The sequence below is a fragment of the Notechis scutatus genome, chromosome 3 (genome assembly GCF_049901735.1).
Source record: "Notechis scutatus isolate UNSWTSFEM ecotype Mainland chromosome 3, rNotScu1.2, whole genome shotgun sequence".
In the NCBI taxonomy this organism is placed as follows: Eukaryota; Metazoa; Chordata; class Lepidosauria; order Squamata; family Elapidae; genus Notechis; species Notechis scutatus.
In genome coordinates, this window is record NC_142011.1 from 125,966,143 (window position 1) to 125,980,940 (window position 14,798).

General features: G+C 37.2%; 1 protein-coding gene across 1 annotated transcript in view; it reads right to left on the minus strand.

Moving 5' to 3' along the window:
• Nucleotides 1-14,798, minus strand: part of DNAH5 (dynein axonemal heavy chain 5) — a 163,649-nt gene that overhangs the window by 41,366 nt on the left and 107,485 nt on the right. Inside the window, exons 53-63 of the mRNA XM_087961159.1 lie at nucleotides 12,493-12,665; nucleotides 10,708-10,838; nucleotides 9,826-9,979; nucleotides 8,824-9,091; nucleotides 6,859-7,090; nucleotides 6,230-6,344; nucleotides 5,489-5,665; nucleotides 3,183-3,386; nucleotides 2,490-2,669; nucleotides 1,295-1,432; nucleotides 219-354 (exon numbers count right to left, since the gene is read on the minus strand). Coding sequence (XP_087817285.1) covers nucleotides 219-354; nucleotides 1,295-1,432; nucleotides 2,490-2,669; nucleotides 3,183-3,386; nucleotides 5,489-5,665; nucleotides 6,230-6,344; nucleotides 6,859-7,090; nucleotides 8,824-9,091; nucleotides 9,826-9,979; nucleotides 10,708-10,838; nucleotides 12,493-12,665 — 1,908 coding nt within the window. The remainder of the gene's footprint in view (nucleotides 1-218; nucleotides 355-1,294; nucleotides 1,433-2,489; nucleotides 2,670-3,182; nucleotides 3,387-5,488; nucleotides 5,666-6,229; nucleotides 6,345-6,858; nucleotides 7,091-8,823; nucleotides 9,092-9,825; nucleotides 9,980-10,707; nucleotides 10,839-12,492; nucleotides 12,666-14,798) is intronic.

The window sequence follows — 14,798 nt, forward strand, 5'->3', positions numbered from 1 at the left end:
GGAGTAAATCTCACCCTTCAAGACATAATTTTAGCATACAAAAGTTCCTATCAACACAATGTCATTATTTATCAAAATAACAGAGGATTCCCTGCTGCTTTTAACACAAAAGAGTGAAAATAAAGAGCAACACAATTTACATGCTTGCAGTCTATACTTGCTGAAAAATACTCAATGCAGTTTATAGTTTTATAGAAAGGACAATCCCTTCAGCTTACCCACAAGCCTTTTTGTTTGGGCTGCAAACTCTTTACTTTGTTCAGTCCATCTCTCTTTTTCACCAGCCAAACCACTAATAAGACTGGAAGCAGTCTGCATTTTATGCCTGCAGCGTTCTGCATCTTCAAGCAATGTCTGTTCAAAACAAAAATTAATATACACAAATGGTAACTTTAGCCAAAAACTATAGATAATAATGCTTGAAAAGAGAAGTACAAATCCTATCTATTGTACTTCCAGCAAATATAAATATCCTATTGTTTCTAATAACTGTCAGTGCACCTGGACTTATTTATTATAAACAATTGGGACATAAATTTTACCCTTATCAGAAGTCTGACAAAAGACATATAAAATAGGTCTATCATGAATCCAGACCTCACATTAAGATAGATATTTGACTAAGATCCAGATGGCCCCAATCATATTAGTCCTTTGAGGCTTTTGTAAGGCTCTAAAAACCTGGCCTTTCCCCCAGGCCTTTGGGCAAGTTAGATGGTTATGTGACTTTGTACTAAGTAAATGGTAAGGAAGAATAACCTCAAAGAACCAGAAGAATAGCCACAGCTAAAACAAAAGTCAGATAAAAGAAATCTGATTTTGAGCCAGAATTGCAACCTGAGAAAACATCTCAAATAAGTCCCTCTCTACTTCTTATAATAAAAGGAGGGAAGAAGAAAGCACACTCATACTTGCAAAATGTTGTTACTCTAACATGATAATAGAAGTAGTATTAACATGCCTCATTTTGGTTTCTGAGTTTGGTCTATCTTGAAGAGCTGACATCAGGGTATCATAGGTTATATACGGTTATGGTGGTTTTAATTTTTGTATGTCACCCCAATTCATTGCTGGGAATTGGGTGGCTTTATTTAAACAAATACATAAATTATTAGAATATTTTGAAAGCTAGATAGCTGAACTATCTTTCCAAATGACCGGAAAACCATTTTTTTCTTGCACTTTTGAATGACTCAACATGAACTCTTTGTGGTAATATTTTCTTTACCTTTTGACAAACCAGCCAAAGGGAATGGCTATACAAAAGTATTGCCTGTACCCTACAGGAAGTTACCTGTTTCTCCAATGTGGCCTTTTCATATTGAGCCTGCACAATATCCAGTTCAGCTTGCTTGGCATCCAGTTCAGCTTGGGCTTTCTGAAGATCTAACATGGCAGTAGTCAGACGATTCTCCTGGATGGCCAGATTTGCCTTAAAATATCAACCCACCATATTTAAACAAGGGAACTTTGATGCACACTGTGTATTTCTTCAATAACAGCAACCAAAGAAACATGAACAAAAGCTTATGATGAAGTAAATTATTGATACAGACAGAATTGTTGAATTAGTATTGCTACAACAAAATATTTATCATTGTCATATGCCATACTAATGCAAACAAAGACATTGGCATCATGGCTGTTATACGCCCAAAAAGAGGAAAGAGGAAAATATACCCACAATGGAAGAATGGATTTTAAAACTAACAGAACTAGCTGAAATGGCTAAATTTCTTGCAACTTGGAAACCACTGCTTGATTTCTTAAATGATAAGGATAAATTTTATCATTTAACTTTGGGATTTGAAGATTAGATTGGATTGGACCAGAGAAATATTGTAGCTTTTTAAACATAAAACTATGTATATTTGACAAATCAATATCTGTTAAAGTTAAGAGAAGAATAGTTTACGAATATTGTTATTTGAGAGTGTTGATTAGTAGGATTTTAAGAGAATGGTATATCTGTTTAAATTTAGAAATTTGTTCTATTTGAGAGGGAGGGAGGGAGAGAAGGAGGGAGAGGGAGAGGAAGAGAGAGATAACAACACAAACAGGATTGATAAATATGCTTCTCTCCCTGCAGGCCAAATTTATAGTCTTTTTTATAATTAAATCCCTCTCTACCACATAAATATGGCAGGATTGCCATATCAGTTGAAGCTTGGAAGTCTAGACTTTCCAGTTGAGAATGTACCTGTAGTTTTTGTTTGTTTGTTTAAAGTGGGGAGAGAGAAGGCAGAGGTGAAAGAGAATTATTTGAACATAAGACTAAAGCAACCCTTTCACCTATTAAAAGCTTCCATTGTCCCCAAAAGTAGGACCAAACATGCTGATGGACTGCATTTGGCCAAAGGGACGCATTTCACACTAAATCAAAACCAAACAAATCTCATTATAGCTTAGTCCAGCATATGATCCCAGTTTAAAATTGTAAATTGTGTTGATATAGTTTTATTCTGCCTTGCCAACTATATTGAATTTACCTTTAAAGGTAGAACTTCCTTATTTATAGCAAAGAAAGAAGCCATTGCTTTGGTCCATGAGCAAAGACCAGCCACATTTCCACAAACTCTCTTAGCTGTCTCAATATTGTAATCTGCCATTTCAAAATAAGGACTCAAGAGCTCCACTGCTTCTTCATTAATTGTGTCTTTTGGAAATTGCTAGAAAAATAGAAAGAGATATTTTTTCACTTACCCAAAATAAAATTAAAAATACAGCTGTTTAATTTTCTAAACCATATTTTCTACAGAATTTGCATTCAAAAAGTTATTAATTTTGCCATGCTACTATTTGTGCTCATGAAAGCTTGTCTATTTAATTTGTACTTTTCTGGTCCTTACTGTGCCTGGATTTTAAACTATTGCCTGTTTATACTACTGCCATCTTTAATAAGTGCTGGATTTTTCTACAAGAATTATTGGGCAGCAAAATCTCTACGAACATTTACCCAGAAGGACGAAAGACAGAAATAAGAACAATCTTTGAAATTTCTCTCTCTGTGTACTTTTCATATTAATTGGTCATCAGATTGTTCTGGACAAGCTGCAGAAAGCAGCAATGAAGTCTCTCAATAATAAATATACCAAATCCAGACTAAAGCTATATTTATTACACATTCATATCTTGTCCGGCCTTATCAAAAAATTGTTGGTTATCAGTGCTTTTTGGTATACCTGCAAATTCTGTAAGAAGTTTCCTGCTGTCATCAGTTTCAAGGACTCCTGCCATGATGGCATAATGCAGTTTTTCTCCAGGTCTAACTTAGTAACATTTACTTTCTTCTGGAATAGCAGCAACACACAGTCCATGATACGCATGATAAGGTGAGGTGGCCGACCCAGCGTACGGACAGTGGCAATGTCTGACGGCTTGATTGTCTACATTATTGAAAGGATGGACAGAATTAGGAATTATCATAATATTTTTAAGTGCCTGAACAAAATCAGCAGGCTTTTTATTTAAAGGCATTTCATGGTGGGTTCAACATCAGCTGATTATACCAAACTACTATATATTTAGAAATTAAGGTAATTAACAATTCACAGTTGTTGTTAAGCCAGGACCATGATGAGCAGCAAATCTTGGTATGTATTGATCCATACTTTGCATAAAATCATTTAAGACATATCCTATCATACCAGGTAATGGCGCCTAATCAGCCTTGGTGTATTTCAAGGAATTAGACAGGATCAGATATAGTAATATTTGGATGGGAGGCTAACAGGAAACCACAGCTTGTAGGCTAAACAGTGACAAATCATGTTCTACGTTGCTGCCAATAACATTATATCAACATGTCCATGTAACAAGGAAGTTTTTGCCTTATTTAAAATTATTTTACAATAGCTAATATGAACATGGGCATGTGCACACACAGAGAGAGAAACATTTGTAAGTCTGCTTATGAGATTAGCTGATACAGATTAATAAAATAGAATTATAATAATAGTTTCAACTTCTGCCTTCAGCTGCTCTGAAGTGAAATGATTATTGTAGTTAATATGGTTGCTGGAGAACAAAACCTATTTGGTATAGGTAAATAATGTTAGACGCTATTCTCCAGACTGTGATCATAATATATATATCACATCATTTCTCCATGTTTCTGTATCAGATGGTAGTTCTATTTCTGTTAAATTACACAAGCAGTGGTTATTTGAATTGTTGTAGCCTGCAGTCAATTCATCTAATGCTTTCTGCCAAGTGGCTGATCTATGAGTTATAAAGTGTGAATGCAAATCAGTCATTTTACCTAAGTATTGACAATGACTCCTTGGAAGTTTATATTTAATAACATTAATTACATTACATTAATTAATTACAGTCCCTACAGGGGACTGCCTAATATATGAAAATCCTGACAATCTTTAATATTGGTTGACTTCTTGAAAGAAGGAGGTGATGCAGCATTTGGACTCAGAAGGATGTGATTAATTCCTTCCAATAAACTCAGTTCATTGGTACTCTGTGTAGATTTTAGTAACTGTAGGATGCTATGACAGGAGGTATTTTTTTCTACTTCTTTGACATGTTTTCACAAATAATAGATACCTTTCCTGTTAAGTTGGAGATTGCAGGATCTATCACCAATGCTATGTGTTATCTTCTTTTTGTAAATTGTTTTCATACTTGAGGTCCATTCTCTGTGTGAAAAGTACCATATATACTCGAGTATAAGTCGACCCGAATATAAGCCGAGGCACCTAATTTTACACAAAAAACTGGGAAAACTTATTGACTCGAGTATAAGCCGAGGGTGGGAAATGCAGCAGCTACTGGTAAATTTCAAAAATAAAAATAATTAATTTGGGAAACGATCTCACTATCATGAAAGGTTTAATTGATTCACTAACCCAAAAGAAGAAGATGATGATGACAGCGGGAGGCAGGAGTCACTCTCTTCCCCTCCCTCGGAGGCCCCCTGAGTCAGGAGTCACTACCGCCGGCGCGGCCCCAGTCCCGCCGCCTCGGGAAGGAAAGGCAAAGCGCTTTTGCCTTTCCCTTCCCGGCTGAGGCTGTTGGGAGTCGCTGCCGCCAGAGCGGCCCCAGTCCCGCCGCCTCGGGAAGGGAAAGGCAAAGCGCTTTTTGCCTTTCCCTTCCCGGCTGGGCTGTTGGGAGTCGCTGCCGCCGGAGGCCGCGACTCCACACCATTTTTTTTCAGAGGGAATCTGACTCGAGTATAAGCCGAGGGGGATTTTTTCAGCACAAAAAATGGGCTGAAAAACTAGGCTTATACTCGAGTATATACAGTATGTTTTACACATAGAGACTAAACTCCAAGTACGGGGGAGGGGAGGAAACCTGTGCAGCTATTGTAGAAATCAAGGGAGTGGGGGAGGGAATGACATAATTTCACCCATGATGGGAAAGGGAAAGGAGAGAGCCCACACATTAGACTTTCCAATCTGAGGTATATTTCTGACAGGACAGCATATCTGTGCAAGACAGACTGTGGATTCGCCTTTCATTCTTCATTAACCTGTAAAGCAGCTTCGGCTTCTTCTAAAGCAGGTTTAGCAGCCTCTAATTTTTCCTCAGCAATAGCCTTGTCTGCTGAAATGCTGTCTACAATAGCCTCCGCTTTGTCCTTCACTTTCTGAACTTCGGCTTTCACCTTTTCAGAAGCCTGAGCTTTCACTGTGACTTCTTTTAACACCTATGGAGGACATTAAAAGAAAAAAGAATGAAAGAAAATAAATGGAGAAACAAGTAACTAAGGCTGCAGAAAATAATTCTTTGCCAAGAGTTCACATTATACTCAAGAGTTAGCAAAGTGCTTTGGGTTTAGTAAACAAGCAGTGTGAGATCCCACTAGTGGCAACCTAATGTTTTTTTACACAATATTTACGCTTACCATTTTAGGCTGTCTGAGCCCCATGTAGGCAAGACTAGGATTTTTTTTGTGGGTTCTTAATTTTTTTATCTGTGTTATATGCGTGTTTTAGGACTTATAATGCAACTTTTTTCTGATTCTTGTTTCAAAATAGCCAAGTATTCTGGCATCCAGAGGCAGAAGGACTACAGATGGAGGAGGCCTAAGGGTATGTATATGATGTGGCCTTTTTATGACCAACAATACCAAGAATCTTCAACGTATCATAACTGAAATTCAGAAAGTTAACATGTGTAGAAGGGCACAATTAGGAGATGTCCATTCACTAATTTTCTTCCAGGTTTTCCCCATTAGTAAAAGAGTTGAAATAAACACACAGGACTTTACCATATCAGCTTTTTCATTGGCAATCTTAAGTTCTTTCTCTTTGGCTTCCAGCTCTTTACTCAATGCTGCCACAGATTCAGAAGCCTCTTTCAGTTTCTCCAATCCAGTATTCATTCTGAAATATATAAAACCAACTTTGAAAAAAATATATCCCAAAGCATAGAACTTCAGTAGACTAGAAACAATATTTGAATATTCCCTTTCACTGCAATAAAATGTGATCCCAGAACTATTTATGGCCTTTGGTTTAATTTTATAAAGCATAATTTCACAATAGCAATAGCACTTAGACTTATATACCACTTCATAGAGCTTTACAGCCCTCTTTAGTGATTTACAGAGTCAGCGTATTGCCCCCAACAATCTGGGTCCTCATTTTACCGACTTCTGGAGGATGGAAGGCTGAGTCGACCTTGAGCTTTTCTGGATCAAACTCCTGGCTGTGGGTAGAGTTATCCTGCAATGCTGCATTCTAATCACTGTGCCACCAAGCTCTTCACAAACCTTCTAAAGCAACCAATTCAGATCTCTTAAACATATATCACTCCGTTAGCAGTACTGAGACTAGTTATTGAGTTTAGTTATTTGGCAAGACAATAATTGACTATAAGAGTATCAAAACAACACACCTGTGAGCTAAGGTCTGCACCTCAGCATGTTTTTCTTTGTATATAGCTTTATATCCTTGAATAAAGGACAAATAAGACTTGGGAGTCACATGGGTAGATCGACGATATCTTTGAAAATAGTCAACACATTTTTCAGCAACTCCATCTTGGAAGGAGCCCATGCACTGCACCATCTGTTTTTTGATATCTTCAGTGCAATCAATTTCATATGATGACAAGAAATGTTCTGATACTAAAATGAGATTTAATGCCTATTAGTATAAACAGTACTTCATTCTCTGGCAGAAGAAATTTAGGATGACTTCTGACTTATTTCTTATTATTCTTCCCCACCCCTCCATCTCATTCATTGTCATGGACTTTTCTTCTTCCTTGAAAGAAGCAAAATCAACTTTCTGAGCTCCTCTGACATGCACACTTGACAGAGAACTAGGTCAGTGGTAGCTAACCTGTTTTGGGCTCCTGTGCTGAAAACTGTGTGCGCGCTCGCGCTAGCGCATTCACATGCCAGCACCCAGAAGACAAAGCATGTGACCCATGCTCCCTGCACATGCACACGCAGTTCTACCACCACCACCACCCCATTACCTGCGCTGTGCATGCATGTTTCCCAGCTGATTTTTGGCCTCCCAGAGGTTTGAGGGAAGCCTCTGCAGCTTTTGGAGGCCGAAAAACAGATCCGTTTTGTCACTTCCAGTATTTCCGGAAATACAGGAAATGATGAAACAGGCATGTTTTGGGGCCTCCAAAGGCTGCAGAGGCTTCCCTCGAGCCTCTGGGAGGCCAAAAAAAAGGCCTCAAATGGGCCAGAAATCAGCTGGGAGCCGTGCACAGGTGCAGTGAGGTAAGTTTGTCTGGGGCTCGCGTGCCCCTACAAATGGTTCTGTGTGCCACCTGTGGCACGCATGCCATAGGTTCGCCATCACGGAACTAGGTGATATTCAGAGGAATTCCAGTGGGCAGGGAGTCAACATGGTACTTACAACCTCATGATTGAAGCTTGCCCATTTTTTACGTATTTTGTGTGTACACTGTACATCAAAAGAAGCAGGCTTCAACTGCATGAGCATCTTGATTGTTTGACATGCCTCTTACTGCAGATACTCTGGATGATCTCAAAATTAGACCCATGACCCCACACACTCTAATATATTGATATATGCAATAACATTAAACCATTGCTAACTATATGACTTTCAAGGCAAATGCAAAGGGAGCTGAATGGTTTTAATTGCCAAAGTAATTGCAGTCTTGATATATTTTTCTTTTCTTTTTGATGCAGGAGGTTTGACATTATTATTCCTGCTCTTTCTCATTTGTACATCACAGGATCTCTGCTTATCATCTCAGAAGTGAAATGAGCTTATTTCTTTTTACTGATGGGTAATCCTCCTTCTGTAATTATTGGGAGCAAAGCTAGTATTCTTGTCTTGATGGAATTAAGAATCCCCTTGCTTTAGGAATAAGTAAGTGGGCCTCATTTAATTTTGTCATTTGCATTTCGCACATCAAATTATCTGTTTCAAAGAAAGACATTCCACTGCAGTATGCTTTCTCAATCATTAATACTTCATATGTGAATACAGAAAAGTCTCTATTATCATCACTGAAATGTCATCAACACAGTAATTTCCTTGTATAGCCTTATTCTAAGGCTACTCTAATTTATCCAAAACTTTTCAAAGTCTTGCCAGAATGTAAAAATAGAATATTATCTTCAAAATTTAAATGTATTAAGTTTTTTTTTCTCTGGAATGGGAGAGGAAGATATAACCAATGAATATGCATCAGAGCAATCCTCAAAATAGATTCTGATATAGTTTTGCTTCAACACCTTCTCTATTCTACTCAGTTTTTAAAAACTGACTTCACAGTAAGCGATGTACTACAGAAGATATTTTCATCATGTTAAAACTACTGACAAAGTTATAATCTTTTCCAATAGTCAAACATCTCAAAACTCACCTGCAACTAGGGCATCTTTCGGCCAGCGGCTAAACCAGTCTATAGTGCAACCAGAAATGAGTGCAGGGAACTTCAAAGCTCTGTTTCGGAATTTTTCACCCACTGGTGAAAAACAAAGAACCACATGCAGGTTCTGGCGAACTCTAGTCATGAAGTAATCATATACATTCTCATTGGTGGGAGGACGTCGTGGATGCTCCCTCTTCATAACTGGAATGAGATCGCCAATGATTTCATCCATTTCATCACGAGCAAACAAGTTGGAAACCTATACAGGAAGAACATTTTTATTGTCCCCCACATATAGACAGCTTTTTTTTAAAAGGCATTTAGCTACCTTTATATGAATAATTATATGAACAATTCATTCATATAATACCAAAAGTTGATTCTATTCATTTGAAATGCTGAAGTTAAGAGCTCATTGTTAAAGTGTTTTATGACTTTATAATTGATAATTAAAGCATTTTAATTATAATCCATTCATTGCTATTTTATTGTTAGCTCCTTTGAATGCTAGTTTATGGGGGAAAGTAGGATATGCCAATAAAATATTCACATTTAATTTTCCTTTCTCTTCCCTTTTATTCTTAAAACCTGTGGCCAGATGTTACTGAATTACAACTCCTAATCTGCTTTGGTAGCTAAGGCTTCTGGGAGATGATTGTCAGTAATATTTGGAAAGTGACAACTGGCAATCTGTGTTTTTGCTTTGCCCTAGAAATAAAATATTCTCAATCTGTGTGATTCTACTGAAGATTTTCTCCAAGTCTGTCTTTACTGATTTATTGTACCTTAGTAATAAACTAACTAAAGATCAAGAGCTTGATCTGCTCTATATTTACTCAAAAATCAGTATTCAGTGGGTAAGTTTTTTCATTAGCAGTGAACTCAAGCATAGAACTACAGAATCAGTCTGTCACTACAACTTTATCAGCCAAGCTCTCGGTTTCTGAAAACCCAGGGCTATATCAATGCCAAGAAGAAAGATGAAAATCCTACTTCTCCTGATGATAGAACATTGTTCATATACTCCAGGAAAGCTTCATCTTTTATTTCATTATCTGTAAAAATGAAACTGATTCCTTTTCCTTGCTGTCCAGCAGTCTTATACAGATGTTTCAAGTCTTCCATCAAATTAGATGCATTGTAGGATCTAGAAAAATGAAAAATGAAATTGTCACAAACTTCCTAGACTACAAATAATTTTGATTGAAAGAAGATGCCCTAAAACGAGAACAATTTATTTTGGCCTTTCTGCTCAGTGCCTGTTTTAGGGGTTGTTGCTTTTAAAAATATGTAGTATATCTACATGGTTATATCCATGCATTTTAATTTGCCCAGTATTTTATCTTCACTTTTTCATTTTCTGTTTTTTTTTTTTAATTACTGGAAATACACACACACACACACACACACACACACACACAGAGTATGTGTTTGTTTACGTGTGTGTTCTCTTAAATTTAGAACTATGTTTTGCATTACTAAATTGTCAGATAGGTAGTCCTATACAAATGTCTATGTATTCTTTCTTTTTCCAGGATTGTAGAGAAAATTAGTTTTTTGTTGCTTCATTTTTAAAAACACACACTTTGAATGTGTTCTAGATAAGAGTTAAAATTTCCATTGCCTTTTCTTTATTATTTTCCTGTAGTATTGACTAATATTCATCCTATAACCATTTCTAGAATTTGAGAGAGTTTTCATTCAACCAAATCAGGAAGGCAAAATAGTTCAAAAAACAGGTTAATGATTATGTAAACCTATATTTCTTAACATTAGAACTAGTACAGTAATATATTTTACATGTTAATTATTTGATATTTTTTTTTTTACAAATTAAGCATCCATGCTGATACTGTGTTTTATTCAACAGATTACCTTGTTAATGTGATCTGGAACATATCATAGCCTGCAATGAATGATGCCAGTTTTGTCAAGATTTGCTTTCCAGACCCTCCAACTCCAACAAGTAGGGCATTTCCTCGGGGAGTGCGGATCACACGAGAGATCTACAAAGTACAGCACCATTTTGTTGGTTGTATGTTTAGAATAACACAATGTTAAGCAGATAGTTAATAAGTTCCTGCATTGCACCACACCCATAATTCTGGTAGCACAATGATGATCTCAGGCTTTGCATTGATCATTCCATAAACTCTTTCCAAAAATATAAGCTCCAGGTTTGGCCATAGACAATTTGCTTTCTAGTATCAAGGATAAAGTAGTGCTTCTCTTTTTCATTGAAGTCTATGAATTAGCATTTGAATCCGTACTGAGATGGCCAGCATCTTCTATCACATCCAACGTAGAGAGTCTAGCTTAAAATAACATGATCAAAAGCTGGAATAGTGTATAAGCTGGACTGATTAATTGCTAATGGGAATCTTTCCTCAAAGCCCACCTGTGATAACTGTTCAGGCTGCTAACACCAAAAAACTGTCATTACTTATATAATGAATCAGTGCAACAATGCAGGTACTGATTACTATTTTAATACAAACAATTTTACTGACAAGGAAGATCATTTGGGTTTGGAAGTATATTTTGAGTCCTTATTTGCATAGAGTTTTCTTTCTCAGAAAAGGGCATAAGACCAGTGTCTTCTGTTCTATGGAGGTTGCACTAGTATACTCAAACTCTGAGGACTCAGGCACCAATCTCTTCAAATTGTCACAGTCATCTTAAGAGGCCCTAGACATTAAGCATACTGTACTGTCCACAGAAGACGTCTGATTAAATGTAGTGGCAGAGGTAAGCTAAAACATTACTAAAGCAATATCACAATCTATTCATTGCTGAAACAATGATTTATTTCTGCTTAGCTAAAAATCTCTCTTCTAACTACCTCAATCTGACTATCTTTAAAATAAAAATAAAAGCTGTGCCTCATAGAGACTAGAGCAAGACTGCTGACTGAAGTAGAACCTTACAGGAATGACAGGTGAATTAGAGACAATCATGATTGTTCTTGCCCCCTATAATCTGCCACCAAGATAGCCATCATATGCTTGATAGTAGGGCTGGTCCTGGTCAACCTTCATCCCCATCCTTAGTACAGTTAGTATTTGGTAAAAAATGAATGAGTCTACTTCTCACTGATGTCACTTTTACATAGTTATACCCACAATATTGTTACTCTCTACATCTGCCTTTTTTTTAAAAAGTGGTAGTCTTGGGATACCAGCCTTAATAAGAGCAACCTATAAGCTCTCATATTTAGCATTTCTACAAAGTCTAGGACAATATCCAGCATCGGCCTTTCTCCTGCAGGTGACTGGATGCAGGATGGATAATTTTTTAACTTCAAATGAACGTACAATAATTTTGCAAGAGAGATTTTTATTGGAGGAATGGGGATAAATGCCTTTTGTTTCCTTTTATTGTAAAAAAATAGAGATGTTCATTTTTACATCAATTCAGTTTCTTACACTTTGACAGATTTGTCATTTAGTTCCCTAGTGTTAATACTCTGATCATGAAAGCAGTATTCTCTGGAACTTTTTAGAGTATACATGGGTAAGACTTCATTCAAGAAAGTTTCACTAATCACATCTGAATATTGTTAGAATTTGTGCAGATGAAACGAATGGATTATCCAAAGTTCAATTCAGGCATCTGAAATCACCAACACCTAACTAAAGCAATTGCCATGTCCACTGATACCTTAATTAAGTGAATCATAGCATCGGTAAAAAACACCAAATCCATTCCTGCCCCACGGATACTCTCATTATATATTTGCAAAAACATGTTCAAACGGTCCTTCAGGGTGCCAAAAGATTCAATGGGTTCATATATTTTAGGCATGTCAACCTCTGCTTCCTCTGGTTCTTCTCCTATAAGAAAATAACACTTCCAATTAGTATGAATTTGTGTATCATTCCTGTGTGTCTTCTAATGTTAGAGTCTACTTGCTCCTGAAAAACAAAGGGCATTAAAATGCGTGAATATTGATGACTACAAATGCAATAGGTGACAACAATGAGAAGCAGTGCATAAGAGTAGTATTTAGCAGACTTCCAGCTTAATGGCCTACCTAATTAGTGAGAAGAAATAGAAATTTTAAAAGCTGTCATTTTGGCTGTTGGTGCAGTCATGCAGCTGATTAGCTCCTATGTACTTTGCCTGACCCAAGTGGATGTGGCAATATTTTCCCCCTTTTTCGGGGATTTAAATTAATACACTGAAAACTTGTGTTTGTGTGGTTTAAGAAGGAAATGTGGCTCTTAATTAATACAAGCATGCCAAATTTTTCACATTTAAAATGTTTTGAGCCCAGAACCTCCTAGTTTGGTCCAGCCTTGAAATGAGTTTTTTTTTTTAAAAAAAAAAAAAAAGTCTGGACTTTATTCAGTCATTTTGGAAGAATGACTGTTTTGAAATTGGAATGGAACTTTGTTTATTTCAACTCTGAAGAATTTTGAAGACTTGTATTAATTAGTTACGTAAGTTTATAATGCTTCCTGAAAGAAATTCCCCTACATCCAATCACTGAAGGTATACACATATTTCTCCCCATCCAATTATACATAGCAGTGCACAAGCAAATTAACCAAACTATTTCTTCCTTGCATTCTCTCCAATTTGTCCCAGTTGGCTGCTTTCTCTGGAAGAAAATATAATTTAATATCATATGCCAAAATATATGTTCCAGAGTCCCAATTAATCTCAACTCTTATGTAATACAATTTTTTTCATGGCATGATATTACTTCTCATCTTAGAGTTTGGAAATTACTGAGAAGAAATGATAAGAGACTATACTGCACCTACTGCAGTAGGAAAAGCAAGAACTACAAGATGTGTAAATTAACAATCCTCAACATTTCTGGATTTGCGAACTGGTAGGGAGAGGAGAGAAGGGAGAGGGGATGGATACGTGTGATCGACGAGCAAGCACTTGTGTGTGTAGCTTCAGACACACACCTGCTGCTTGCACAAATGGAGCTGCACGCACATGCCCACTGTTCACATAAGTGGAGCTGCATGCACACGCCAGTTCCAAATAGGCCAAGGCCCAGTTGTGGGCTGTGGCCTGGGGGGTTGGGGCAGGGATGGGATTCAAATTTTTTAACAACCGGTTCTGTGGGTGTGGCTTAGTTGGTGGGCGTGGCTTGGTGGTCATGTTATTGGCCAAATCAATATCACTCACATCGAGGCACGCATCTCCTCACCTGGCCTTTCATGACTGTGGGGATGCTGCAACAGTCGTAAGTGTGAAAAATGGTCATAAGTCACTTTTTTCAGTGCCATTGTAACTTTGAATGGTCACTCCACACAAGCAAAGTACCAACAAGGGAGGGGGAAAAAACTCCAGAGAAGTTCCAGAGACAGGAAGTCTAGTCCTGCCAAGAATGTAATAAGGGTTAATGGAGAGGCAGTTTCTAGAAGCAACACCAGAATGTTTCCTTCCTGCCTTCCTTACAGGATTAGGCCAATAATTTCTTCTAACAACCGGTTCTCCGAACTGCTTAGAATGTTAACAACTGGTTCTGGCGAATAGGTGTGAACTGGTAGAAACCCACCCCTGGGTTGGGGGTCCCTGGTATAGATGACTTGCTAGGAATGGAGAAATTCCTGCAGCACCTTTGGAGAAACTGGAAGCCACACATGCTGAGTTGTATATTGTAACCACTATGTCTATAAAAGTGAGCCATTAAAAAAAAGCAAACATAGAAAGCAAGACTTTACATACAACAATTATTTCCATGCATTCCGATCATGTTCTTATAACTCCCTCCTAAAGTGAAGACTTGGCCAATTAATTTCCCCTCTTTATGAGAAAATGCCAATACACCTTGATTTGTGGAAGAAGCTCCTGAACATAGGAGTAATGCTTAGCAATATGAATACTAGTGTAAGAGAAAATATTACGAAGCATATTTGCAAATTCAGAGAAGGACATCCCTAATGTGACGCTCAGCCATTTTTCACAATGCCATACTTGCATACTACGTAAACCAAAATTAA